Genomic DNA, 14240 nt, shown 5'->3' on the forward strand with positions numbered 1-14240 from the left:
CTATCCATGTTGTTCATGGTTTAAAAAAAAAAAAAGGGAAGCAAAATGACTAGCGGATGTGATGAGCATTCTGGACCAAGTAAGCAAGAGTTAGTATAGACTCTGGTTTATACATCCCCACTCATGGCATCCTCCTGAAATAAAAACCTTTCACAGAAAGAGCCAATGGACTTGCACTTCCATTAGCATTTAATAGTCTTTATTTCTGTACTTTAAACATTTTTTGTAAGATATATATGCATGGAAGGGGAATTCTTAGGAATTTGTAACCTAAATTTTTAACTTTTTATATTTTTCTAAAACTTTTGTTTAAGAATTTTAATTACTATGATATTGAGTATATACTTTTCTATAGATGCTTTGTTTATATTGTGTCTGGAAAATAGAGTTGATTTACTCGACCAATATTAACTATACAAATGCTATATTTATATGTTTTGAGGTATTTTTTATAATAGTATTCTTGAAGTATACATCCTAATTTCACCTAATTTTAAAATAATACTTTTTAAAAATAGATTCTCAGATCTTTATTCTAACAAATATTATTTGAGAGCACTACCCAAGGAAAGAGTTGAACTTTTTGTTTTCTTTGATAATGATCCTAATAAATGAGACTTAAAAAATAAAAGTGTCATGTGAGATTATTATTATTATTATTAATTTAAGTGAGAGGAGGGAAGATAAGACAGACTCCCACATGCACCCTGACCAGGGTTCACCCAGCAACCCCCATTCAGGGCCAGTGCTCTGCTCAACTAGGGCTGATGCTCACAACTGAGCTATTTTTAGTGCCTGAGGCAGAGGCTCCACCGAGCCATCCTCAGGGCCTGAGGCCAGCATGCGCAAATCAAATGAGCCATGGCTGTGGAAAGAGAAGAGAGACAAAGAGAGAGAGAAGGGGGAGGAGATGGCTGCTTCTCTTCTGTGCCCTGACTGCTAATCGAACCTGGGACTTCTACATGTTGTGTCAATGCTCTACCACTGAGTCAACTGGCCAGAGCCATTTGAGATACTATTAAAAGTTCCAATAAACTCCTATCTTAATGGTTAAACCCTGTCAGAGATTATGGTGCTCCTGTCAATAACCTTAAGTTATTATAAATCTTTAGTGCCTTGAAATTAAAGGCAAAAAGATTGACAAAGCTACTGAAGGTCCAGAGACTGTTTTATAATAGGAAGATGCATGGGTACTGTGGCAATAAGATTAAAGAAATAATTCCAAAATAAATTTAAAATTTAAAATAATACCATTTCTCTTACATTGAAGAATGGCATCTCTAGGATTCTTTGTCTTGCATTTAGACAGACTTTTAGATGTACATTTTGAGCAACAGATTCATAATGTTGCATTTAATTGAAAGCGTCTATTTATAGTATGAAGGTGAAGATAATATAAATAGTATGATTCCTAATATAAATAGTATGATTCCTGTATCACCTTGTCAAAATTGTCAGTTTGGTGACTTGTCCTTACAGCCAACATATACTGGTATCTGACAATAACACGATTAAGTATGACTAAGGCAGTTTAGTATGATTATTTACTTTTTTTTTTTTTTACTTTTTTTTTTTTTTTTTGTATTTTTCCAAAGCTGGAAACGGGGAGGCAGTCAGACAGACTCCTGCATGCGCCCGACCGGGATCCACCCGGCACGCCCACCAGGGGGGCGATGCTCTGCCCATCGGGGCATCTCTCTGTCACGACCAGAGCCAGTCTAGCGCCTGAGGCAGAGGCCATGGAGCCATCCCCAGCGCCCGGGCCATCTTTGCTCCAATGGAGCCTTGGCTGCGGGAGGGGAAGAGAGAGACAGAGAGGAAGGAGAGGGGGAGGGGTGGAGAAGCAGATGGGCGCCTCTCCTATGTGTCCTGGCCGGGAATCGAACCCGGGACCCCTGCACGCCAGGCCGACGCTCTACCGCTGAGCCAACCGGCCAGGGCCTGATTATTTACTTTTAAAGTTTTACTTTGAGAGTATCACATTTTCAAACTCCCTGGATTTTCATTAATCAGGTCACTTGTTACTCTAGTCAGCATCATACACAGCTCTTTTGAGTTTTGCTCATGGGACCTACTTAGCATTCTACTTCAGATATAAAATTCAAAACAACTTTAATTTATAGGTGGTTGAAATTTAAGGAGAATCAATACAAGGAGACAAAATATATTTTGAACTGGATTTCAGAGGGGGAACAATTCATTTGTATAAATTTTTGGTTCCCTTTTTAACATTTACATTTCTTTATTTAAAAAAACTCATACCGGCCCTTGCCCGTTGGCTCAGTGGTAGAGCGTCGGCCTGGCATGCAGGAGTCCTGGGTTCGATTCCCAGCCAAGGCACACAGAAGAGGCGCCCATCTGCTTCTCCACCCCTCCCCCTCTCCTTTCTTTCTCATCCCCTCCCGCAACCAAGGCTCCACTGGAGCAGGGTTTGCCCGGGTGCTGAGGATGGCTCTGTGGCCTCTGCCTCAGGCACTAGAATGGCTCTGATTGTGGCAGAGCGATGCCCCAGATGGGCAGAGCATCGCCCCCTGGTGGGCGTGCCGGGTGGATCCCGGTTGGGCACATGTGGGAGTCTGTCTGACTGCCTCCCTGTTTCCAGCTTTGGAAAAAAACAAAAAAAAACCCAAAAAACAACAACCATTATTTCACCATTTAAAAAAAATTTACCTAGTTTGAGAATAATTTTTTAAATTTGTCATTAGTGTACAGTAATTACTGAATCCATTAAATAAAATAAAATGATTGTGAAATTGAATATATAATGAAGAATTGATGTTTATATAGCTCAAAATTTAATTTGTATTCTTAAAGCTTTTTAAAAATATTTTTTAAAAAGTTTTGTAAATCCAGGTGGCTTTTAACAGTTAAATTTCTATGTTGTCATATGCTGCATTTTTTTTAGTTTATTTTTTTAAAGATTTTTTTTCCCTAAGTTAGAAGCAGGGAGGTAGTCAGACAGACTCCCACATGTGCCCAACTGAGATCCACCTGGCATGCCTACCAGGGGGGCAATGCTCTGCCCATCTGGGGCATTGCTCCGCTGTGGCTGGAGCCATTCTAGCTCCTGAGGCAGAGGTCATGGAGCCGTCCTCAGTGCCCAGGCCAACTTTGCTCCAATGGAGCCTTGGTTGCGGGAGGGGTAAAGAGAGACAGAGAGGAAGGAGAAGGGGAAGGTTGGAGAAGCAGATGGGCGCTTCTCCTGTGTGCCCTGGCCAGGAATCAAACCTGGGACTTCCACACACTGGGCCAATGCTCTACCACTGAGCAAACTGGCCAGGGCCTGATTGTTAAAAAATATTTTAAGTCGATAGGTTAAAATAAGTATTTTGTTATTTTTTATGAGCAACTTTTCTCTGCACAAGGTTTTATATATGGGAAATGTTATTTAAAGGCAGTTAAAAATCATATTATATCATCTTACGATTGTCTATGATTTAATGTTTGCTTTTTGTTAAGTTAAAGCTATTGACCAAAAGATACCTTTTCATTTATGTAAGAGAAAATTCTATTTGCTTTTATGTACAAAATGCATATATATCATATATACAGTATTGTATACAATGGATTTTAAGTATAAAACCAAGAAATATAGTCCAGCTGATGCACAGAACAAAAAAAAATTAGATATTTCAAAATGTATATTAAAGAGTGGCATAATATAGTCTCGAAATAGCAATATTCCATTAGATTTGTGGAAACAGAAGCAGAGAAGCCATTTTTGAGGGAAAAAATAAATCATAAATGAATCCCTTTTAATAATGGGATCAGCTTATAATTAAAGAAAAAAAACAAGAAGAAAATCACTTGCATGTTTATAGCCTGAGTTGTAAATTCCTTTTGTGTTGATGAAGAAACAATTTATGGGCTAGGGAATGAATCAATGGTCTTCAAATTTCTATACTCTTTTACAGTAAATATTTTGAGTATATAATTATACTCAAGTTATTATATTAGTTTGCTAGGGCTGCCATAAATATGTACCAGAGACTGAGTGGCTTAAACAACAGAAATTTATTTCCTCAATTCTAAAATCCGTAGTTTCAGATTAAGGTGTGGGCAGGGGTGGTTTCTTTTGAAATCTCTCTTCCTTGGCAAACAGATGGCCTCCTCCTCCCCGTGTCCTCACATGGCCTCTTCTCTGTGTATGTTCTCTCCTAATGTCTCAATGTGTCCAAGTTTTTTCTTTATACTTATATAAGGACATCAGTCAGATTGAATTAGGACCCAATCGGAAGGCCGTTTAATCACTTCTGGAAAGACCCTATGTCCAAATATGTCACATTCTGAGGTACTGTGGGTTAAGGGCTTCAACATATGAATTTTGAAGGGTTAAGTTTCAGCCTGTAACAGTCATATGCATATTCTGCATTTCATACATATATCCCCCTAACCTTTTTTTTTATTTTTTTTTTTAAAGAAGCTGGAAACGGGGAGGGACAGTCAGACAGACTCCCGCATGCGTCCGACCGGGATCCACCCGGCATGCCCACCAGGGGCAACGCTCTGCCCACCAGGGGGCGATGCTCTGCCCCTCCGGGGCGTCGCTCTGCCGCGACCAGAGCCACTCTAGCGCCTGGGGCAGAGGCCATGGAGCCATCCCCAGCGCCTGGGCCATCTTTGCTCCAATGGAGCCTCAGCTGTGGGAGGGGAAGAGAGAGACAGAGAGGAAGGAGGGGGGGAGTGGAGAAGCAAATGGGCGCTTCTCCTATGTGCCCTGGCCGGGAATCGAACCCGGGTCCCCTGCACGCCAGGCCGACGCTCTACCGCTGGGCCAACCGGCCAGGGCCCCCCCTAAACATTTTTTGAAAGATTAAATACATGTTATGTTCACTTCCCAGTCCCAGTGGGTTGTCTGCTAGTTTGTACACACCACTTTGGAAGCTTAAAATAATAAAATGAGAGCCTCCGCTAACTAGCTATTCACCTGAAGTCAAAGTCCAAGATTGCCAGTAACTATGCTTTGTTCTCTTGCATTGATGGCAGATTTCTCTTTTGTGTTTTTCTGCCATCCTAATACTCTCAATATCAGATTGTTCTACTACAAAGCTTGTCTTTTACCTTTTGACATATAAACCTCTATGTGAACATGAAGGTTTTTGAGAAATGTTTTATGTAAATATTAAAATTCACAAAACAGCATAGGAGGTAGTCTATAAAGTTTACTTCTTCTGAAACACCTCTTAGATCAAATGATTTCACAATAAATTTGCTTAGATATGTAAAAATTATTTTTCTGTTTAGCAGTAAGTTCTTATTCTAGACAGTGAATTAATTTGCTTTGTAGTTTAAGCATAGTCTGAGTGCCAAATGGTATTTTTTTTTTAAGTAAGTAGAAGGGAGATAGACTCCTGCATGTGCTTGACTGGGATCCATTCAGCAACCCCCATCTTGGGCCAATGTTTTTTCTTGTTATAATCAACCGAGCTATTCTCAGTGCCTGAGGCTGGTGCTCAGTCCAGCTGAGCTATCCTCAGCACAGGGCCTATACTCAAATCAATCAATCCATTAGCTGAGAAAGGGGAAGAGAAGCAGATGGTGACTTCTCATGTGTTCCTTAACTGGGGATCAAACATCCACACGTGGGGGCAACACTATCCATTGAACCAACCAGCCAGGGTCACCAATTGGTATTTTAATTAAGCCAATTGTAGTATGCTGATATTTTGAGGGGAGATACAGGCACATATATAAATATAAGTGGATATGCACACAGCAAGAGCAGACAGACTCCTCTATGATTTTCTTAGTTACTAGAGGAAAGGAAAGTAATCAGACTACCACCTTCTGAGGATGAATAAACCGCAAATAGAAGAACCTAGAGGAACTTGCTGGGTAAATTTTTTCTGCTCCTTAGCACAAAGAAACCATCTTTCCAAGACTGTGCCAATGGCTGGATCACTGCTGAGCAGTATCTTTACACCCTTATCAAGAGGGTAGTCAAGATATCCTGGATGACTGTCTCCCTGTTGTGTATTCTTATTCAGGTTAATTAATTTGACTATCTGCTTTGGAAATGAAAAGGGATGAGTAGTAATTTTTTTAAAAAGATGAGTCCTCTTTAACACTCTAATAAACTTTCTGATATTTGCATCACCTCAGTTTCTTATATCATGTCTGCAATGATTTAAAACCAGTCTGATAACAGTTTTTGTTCTTTTTTTTTTTTTTTTAATTTTCTCTTTCTGAAGCTGGAAACGGGGAGAAACAGTCAGACAGACTCCCGCATGCGCCCGACCGGGATCCACCCGGCACGCCCACCAGGGGGCGACGCTCTGCCCACCAGGGGGTGATGCTCTGCCCCTCCAGGGCGTCGCTCTGCTTTGACCAGAGCCACTCTAGCGCCTGGGGCAGAGGCCAAGGAGCCATCCCCAGCGCCCGGGCCAGCTTTGCTCCAATGGAGCCTTGGCTGCGGGAGGGGAAGAGAGAGACAGAGAGGAAGGAGGGGGGGGGTGGAGAAGCAAATGGGCGCTTCTCCTATGTGCCCTGGCTGGGAATCGAACCCGGGTCCCCCCGCACGCCAGGCCGATGCTCTACCGCTGAGCCAACCGGCCAGGGCCAACAGTTTTTGTTCTTAAAACTCAATGTGGAGTATTGTTTACATTTCAGTAGCTGTTTGATATGGGGTGAGGGAAATCTATTAACGTTCTCATGATACATAATATTGATTCTAGATAGATTAATGAGTTAAATATTAAAGATCAAACTAAAAAAGGGGGGGACAGAAGTAGCTTCCCTGTATGCAAAAATATTTCCAAGCCCAATACCAAAGGAATCAATTAAAATCTCAATTGACTGCATAAAATTTTAGAATAGTTTAACATTTAAAGTGATGGTAGGAAAAATTAAGAGAATACTTGAAAATGTGATATAATTAACATCTTTAATATAAGTATAAATAAAAGTATGAATAAGTGGACATGAGCAGATAATTTATAAAAGGAATATAACTAATAAGATTTTAAAACCTACCTAAACTAAAGATGTAATAAAAAAAATTAAAAGATTCTGAAATGTGCAGAGATTCATGAGCAAAAATGTTTATCAAAAATGTTTATCAGTAACAGTGAGAGCAATATGATAACCTCATTCAAATATTTGGAACTTCTAGAAATTATGTATATAAAAAATTCTTAAGAAAATGCTTGTAGCCCGACCAGGCAGTGGCATAGCAGATAGAGCATCAGATTGGGATGCAAAGGATCCAGATTAGAAACCCCGAGATCTCAGGCTTGAGTGCGGGCTCATCCGGCTTGAGCTCAGGGTCACTGGCTTAAGCGTGGGATCATGACATAAACCCATGGTCACTGGCTTGAGCCCAAAGGCCGCTGGCTTGAAGCCCAAGGTCGCTAGCTTGATCAAGGGGTCACTCACTCTGCTGTAGCCCCTTGGTCAAGGTACATATGAGAAAGCAATCAATGAACAACTAAGGAGATGCAACAAAGAATTGATGCTTCTCATCTCTCTCCCTTCCTGTCTGTCCCTATCTGTCCCTCTCTCTGTCTCTCTGTCTCTGTCACATACACTAAAAACAAAATGCTTATAAAAAAAATATATTGGCCCTGGCCAGTTGGCTCAGTGGTAGAGCGTTGGCCTGGCGTGCAGGAGTCCTGGGTTCGATTCCCGGTCAGGGCACACAGGAGAAGCACCCATCTGCTTCTCCACCCATCCCCCTCTCCTTCCTCTCTGTCTCTCTCTCCCCCTCCCACAGCCAACGCTCCATTGGAGCAAAGTTGGCCCGGGCGCTGAGGATGGCTCTATGGCCTCTCCCTCAGGTGCTAGAATGGCTCTGGTTGCAATAGAGCAACGCCTGAGATGGGCAGAGCATCGCCCCCTAGTGGCGTGCTGGGTGGATCCCGGTTGGGCGCATGCTGGAGTCTATCTGACTGCCTCCCCGTTTCCAACTTCAGAAAAATACAAAAAAGAAAAATAAAAATAAAAAAATAAAAAAATATATATATACTGTTTTGATCAACCTTGAAAATGCATAAAATTAAAGAAATACACCAAAATGTTCATAGTGATTATCTCTAGTGACATTATGCCTAATTTACATTCTCATAGGCTTTAAACAAGTTTGTTACTAATGAGCACTAGTTTATTTAAAATCCGAAAAAAGAAATATCCTAAGTCACAAAACAATATAATAGAATGAATATGATCTCTTTCCAAGCATAACACATCCCCCTTCCCTAATAGGAATATAGCATATATGATTTCTAATAGTGCCATAAAAGTCTTTTATATGTCTACATTGCAAATGTACTACCATACTAATTCATTAATAACCACAAAATATATTATGTAATAACCAGAAAGAGATATAAAATTTCTACATATAGAGGCTGAAAGGTAGTTTCCCCAAAATATCCAACAAACTGGAAGCATTTAATCATTTCACTTCTTAATACTATATTTTCTTTCCCACCAATTCTAAATTTCTTTTTAGATTACTGGAGAACTTCAAAAAAATAAATATATTAAGCTTCAAATCACAGTGGTAATAACTTTTATCTGTTTACATTTGCACTTATACAACTACACTGATATTTTGAGTCGCACGGGTCTTGAAATCATGATGTTCATTAAATATTAAGAATTATATTTAATACTGATTTTTTTTTCTGATGACTTGCTGATTGCTGTTACAATGGAGCAACTCAAGAGTAACAGTAAAAGAGCAAATGAACTGCTGTTCTGATCCGAATAAGTGTACCCACCTCAGAACCAGTAACACTGTCCCCTAGTGAAGGTGGGTGAGGTGGTAGGGTCATTTCGATCTTCAGGCATTTGTTATCAGAACTTGATAATTATAAAGATCATGCCTAAAAATAATACACAGCAGCAACTAACAATTGGGCTTTTATTGTTTTCTAGCATCTACGCTAAACGCTTTACTTGTTTATTTCAAACAATTTAATCATATTACCCTGCCTGTTAAAATAGAGATACAGTATTATTCCAATGGGCCGGCCATCTCTAGAAAATGTGTAATAACCTCTTTTTCATCATATACATCTTTTCAGCCTGAGTTCTGAATGTCTGGGCTAACGGGGTTCATTAGATTTGGCAGATCCTCTGAGAATATTTTAAAACAACGATCACGCAACAAAACCTAATTGTGATAAAGATACCCATCCTTTGACGAAGTCCCTTGCACGCAGAAGCCAGAGACCAAGCGTGAGTTTCGGTGCGCGTGCGCCCAAGGGCCCAGGCCACGCCCCCGGGCGTAGACACCGCCTCCTGTAGTCCCCGACAGAAGTCACCGCTCGATTGCCTATCGCGAGATCTAGACCTTCTTGGCGAGATTTCGACAACGCAGGCTTAGAGGTATCTCGCGAGTGTTGAGCCGGAAAAGCACGGCAAGGAAAGGAATTCTGCCCAAGCGCGCAAGCCTGGCTGTTCTTTCGGCTCCTTAGCGCTTTAGTTGTCAGACGGTGTAGACCTCTTGTTTGTTTGCCCTGGCGAGATGGTGTTGACCCGGGTGAGGGCTGGGACTCAGCCGGCGCCATTGACCGAACCGGACGCTTCTTTAAGGGCCTACGTGGGGAGGGAGGGAGGTGGGATGGGGGGATTCAGGCATCGCCGCGTTTCTGGGGTTCCCGGTCCAGAACTCCGGCTGGGGACGTTGCCTGTGGTTTCGCTGCAGCCCCCGCCCCCGCCCCCGCCCCGGCCCCGGCCCCGGCCCCAATGAGCTTCGTGCCGCCCAGCGCCCCGTTCAGTGCTGGCTCCGTGCGGCGGGAGCGGAGTGCTGCTGTGTCCCTGCTCTCCCGGCCGCTGGGGACAGTGCCCGTGCCCTAGCTGCCCCCCAAGGGCTTTTCTTGAATGAGGAAACGAAGCAATTGCAAGGAAGTTGCCGAGGAAACCAGAGTAACTTTTCTTCTAAATGAAACTTATTTTGGAGAGTCGGCGTTTTAAAAATATTGCAAAGATGATACAGACTTCCCAGATGCTTTTCACCTCGTTTCCCCTAACGTTAACATCTAGAGTGACTTATTTAACTTGACGTTCTTTTGACTTATTTAAGTCGGCTTTCTGCTTTTACCATTGCTTTACATTTGTTTGGGCAGTAGTCATTAGGAGAAACACTTTTTTAAAATAAGTACGTAGAGTACGGTATAATACAGTTTGCTTATTTGTGCAGTCCTGCTCCCATTCTAAGAACTAGTTAATCAGCTAACGTGTTAAGAAAAAAGACTGCTCATCTTGAAGGTCTCTAAATTTGTAACATCATCGGGCATCAGCAACTTTTTTCTTATCGTAGCTGAAAGCAGAATCAGAAAGGAAGCTTGCCAAACAGATTTGCAAAGTTGTATTGGATCATTTCGAAAAACAATATTCCAAAGAACTTGGGGATTCCTGGAACACTGTAAGGTTAGTATAATTCATCTCTTGATGCTTTGTGATAGAAGAAGAAACCCTTTTGGAGAGGGGTGCTGTGAGGAGAAAAGATAAAGGGATCTAAACTTGCCAGCCATTTCCTCCCAAGGCTACAGAAAGGAAGAACTAGGAGGAAATAGATTAAGTCCTAGGAGCATAGAAAGGGGAGATAAAAAAACTTTGTAATGATAGTAAACTAAAATGGTTATATCCTTGCCTTGAGCAATTGCTTTGATCTTTGAAACAGGGATGCCCAACAGACTGACAAAGTAATTATACTATAACAGAAAAAAAAATCTTTCAACTTGTGAAGATATTTGAGTAGTTTCTGAAACAAGCTAATATAACAGATTTTTAAAGCCAACACTGCTTTATCTCAGTTACAGTTCCTTTTGGTAATCATATTTCTTCCCTTTCAGTTACTGGCTATGTTTTGAACACAAGTTCATGCATGCACACACGCGTATACATGCAGATTCTTTAAATGGACTATAGGAAACAAGCACTTAACCCACAGAAGTAAGGCAGAGAAGTCTGATTTGTATGTCTGAAGAGTTTTGCCTTTTGTCAGAATGTTACTCTATGGGCCCTTCACATGAAGTTCCCCGTACAGCAAACCACTGTGCCTTGAGCAAGACAGTCCCTGTGTTCATTTTGTTAGGCTGGTGTTCACCAGGGAAGGGGAGGTTGGTTAAAACTATATAGACCTCTGCATAAGTATCCTGATAGAAATAAGCAGGAGTACCTGGCCTTCTCTAAGAAACTCTGATGGTGCCAACAAAAGCCTGAGGAGAAGCCAATCTTGTTGACTAACAGCAGCAGGGGTCCTCAAACTTTTTACACAGGGGGCCAGTTCACTGTCCCTTAGATCATTGGAGGGCTGCCACATACAGTGCTCCTCTCACTGACCACCAATGAAAGAGGTGCCCCTTCTGGAAGTGTGGCGGGGGCAGGATAAATGGCCTCGGGGCCACATGTGGCCATGTTTTGAGGACCCCTGATAGGGCCTAGGCAAAAGGAGCCAGGCATTTTAGACTGAGGGAAGAGAGTGCACTGTTTGTATAGTTAGGGGCAAAAACCCAGTGTGTGTGTGTGTGTGTGTGTGTGTGTGTGTCTGTAATATATATTTTTAATTTTTTATTAAACTCATGAAGTTTTCAGTATGCAGAGATACTCAGAATGACCCAGTAACAAAACACTTGCTGCATACTGTAGCATCCACCGGGTATGAGAACAAACGTCGGAGACTTTCAGGAGTTAAGATGTTAGTTACTTTATTGGCCAGTTTAACCTGCGCAGGGGCGAACTCCCGAGATGTCTGGAGACACCATGCCCACAAGGAGCTGCAAACGGAAGCCACCCCTGGAGCTTACAGCCAGGCCCTTATATATCCTAAGTGAGCAAGCATAGTACAGAAGCAGATGTGGCAGTTTAGCTATTGGCTAGGGAGGTCACGTGCAGCATAGCAACAGGGGCCGGTTTTAGCTTAGTGGCGAATTTCAAACCTAAACTTCTGATAAGGGTCTCTGACCTTCTTTGTTCCCAGCCTCACAGGAGCCATATCAGCACTTACTGTTCCTTCAATAGTTACACTCTTTGCAGCACTCCCTGTTCCTGCAATAGTTACACTCTTTGCAGCACTCCCTGTTCCTTCAATAGTTACACTCTTTGCAGCACTCCCTGTTCCTTCAATAGTTACACTCTTTGCAGCACTCCCTGTTCCTGCAATAGTTACACTCTTTGCAGCACTCCCTGTTCCTGCAATAGTTACACTCTTTGCAGCACTCCCTGTTCCTTCAATAGTTACACTCTTTGCAGCACTCCCTGTTCCTGCAATAGTTACACTCTTTGGCAGCCCCAGTACTCCCTGAATCTAACACATACTAGGCGCCACCCAGTACTAACTCTGTGTGATCTTCAGAGTCAGTTGACGCAGTCCGTTTTCCATTTTCACTGGAGGGCACTCCCCAGAGTTTAAGTACCTTTCCTAAAGTAATTCATCTAGTAAGTGGCGCAGCTGGAATTTCTGTTCAGACTTTCTGGTTCAAGAACTTCCATTGCTAACTTCTGTATGCCTCTCCTACCTGGGATGGACTTAGGCACACATGGATGATTTTTAAAAACATATTTCAAGCGCTATATTGTCTTCAGATTTAGTAATCTGGCTACCCTCACCCTTTAATGAATTATTTTTGTATTTAATGTGCTCAGAGTTATAAATTATTTGACCCTAACCCAAATGGGCATTGAACCTCACATCCATTTAATTAGCTGTGCCTTTTGCTCCATCTACGTTTTTGGATTTTCATGGTAATTTCAGTTTTGCATAAACGTGCTAAATTTGCCATAGGCAAAATGAAGGCTTTCTCAGTTTAGAAAGTAGTGTGAGCCTGTCAAAGAGCACGGGAAAAAGAACAAATATTTTTGTTTTGTTTTTTACTTTATTTGCAAGACATAATGTTTGCAATCTAGTACGCAGAGTCTACTCCCAGGGAAAGGTGGGTGTATTTAAGTTCTGCCTAGAAAGTAATTTACTCAACTTACTACAGGAACTTTTCAGTTACAAAGCAGAAGATAACTGTTTTGTAGAACCTTTCTTGCGGAGTCCCCCTCAAAGCAGCCCTTTCAAGCTGGAGTGGACCCTGGTTGGTGTCTGCTTGCCTGTTGCCTCTGGGTCTCCTTCAGTGAGTGGTTCATGCAGGATTTGGACTTACCCTCAGTATACCACCATTCTAAGCTGTGCAGTCCTTCCCAAGCTTCAGCCTCGTTCTTCTAAGTGTTTCCTGGTAACCACTTAGTTTTACACCAGGCAGATTTAAAAGCATGTTATTATTTCTCCTTTCCAAACCTGTGTTGCCAGTCTCTACTTGCATCCTTTATCTCAGTTGAAGGTGTAGCATGCACCGGGTACAAGAACAGACGTCGGAGACTTTCAGGAGTATAGATGTTTCTTTATTGGCCGCAGGGGCGGATTCCCAGGTGTCTGGAGACACCGTACCCACAAGGAGCTACAAACGGGAATCGCACCTGGCGCTTACAGCTAGGTCCTTATATATCCTAAGTAAGCAAGTATTAAACAGAAGCAGATGTGGCAGTTACCTATTCGCTAAGGGGGGCGCACACAGCATAGCAACAGGGGCTGGGCCTAGCTCATTGGCGAATTTCAAACATAAACTTCTGATAAGGGTCTCTGATCAATGGAATGCAAACGTTTGTCTTCCTTTGTTCTCAGCCTTACAGGGTCCCTATCATTACCTCCCTGTCTCTGCTCCTACACTCTGGCAATCCCAGCACACTTTCCTGAATCTAACATTTTGATCTTTTCTTGGTCCTTACAAAGGCATCTCCGTGGATCTAGTTTTCATTTCTTTCCCACACCTTCACTGCCTTTGTAGTAAAGAATGACCCTTACTCAAAAACGGGTCTGGCATTTGTCCTCAGCTCCTCGGAGGTGACCTGTTAAGCAAGTCTTACGGAAGAGTGTCTTTGGTTACCTGGGGGCTTAGGCCGCCCAGGAAAGTGTAGCATTCTGATTTATGGTGAGGGCTATGGGCCCTGAAATTAGCTTGCCCTCTGGCCTTTGATCTCCAGGCCTGGAGGGGCTGCAGACGAAAGCATAGCCACTTGGGTTGTCAGTCATCTTTGTGTGGCTGAGCCCCAGTGAAATGTAGATAGCAAGGCTCTGGTGAGCCTCAGGTTGGCAGGTCTCCCGTTTGTGTAAATATTATCGCACATCTTTGCCGTGAACAGTTATCCTTGTCCGTATTTCCACTGGAGAGCGGGCAGCCGGAGCTTCCTGCTTTGATCTTTTCTTACTCTGAAGCATGCGTCTCTTACCCGGGCTGATTGTAATCTGTATC

The 14240-nt window shown here is 42.4% G+C and overlaps 1 protein-coding gene across 4 annotated transcripts in view; it reads left to right on the top strand.

The window, feature by feature from the left end:
- The first annotated feature begins 9340 nt into the window (after positions 1-9340).
- The window catches only part of NSUN3 (NOP2/Sun RNA methyltransferase 3), a 63827-nt gene continuing 58927 nt past the window's right edge, over positions 9341-14240 (top strand). For all 4 annotated transcript variants that reach the window (XR_010726890.1, XM_066241552.1, XM_066241553.1 and 1 more), the window contains exons 1-2: positions 9341-9484; positions 10265-10374. Coding sequence is in view for 3 of the 4 variants with exons in the window: in XM_066241552.1 (XP_066097649.1) it covers positions 9470-9484; positions 10265-10374 (125 nt within the window). In the remaining variant the exon portion in view is untranslated. The remainder of the gene's footprint in view (positions 9485-10264; positions 10375-14240) is intronic.

The sequence above is a fragment of the Saccopteryx bilineata genome, chromosome 8, assembly GCF_036850765.1.
Source record: "Saccopteryx bilineata isolate mSacBil1 chromosome 8, mSacBil1_pri_phased_curated, whole genome shotgun sequence".
In the NCBI taxonomy this organism is placed as follows: domain Eukaryota; kingdom Metazoa; phylum Chordata; class Mammalia; order Chiroptera; family Emballonuridae; genus Saccopteryx; species Saccopteryx bilineata.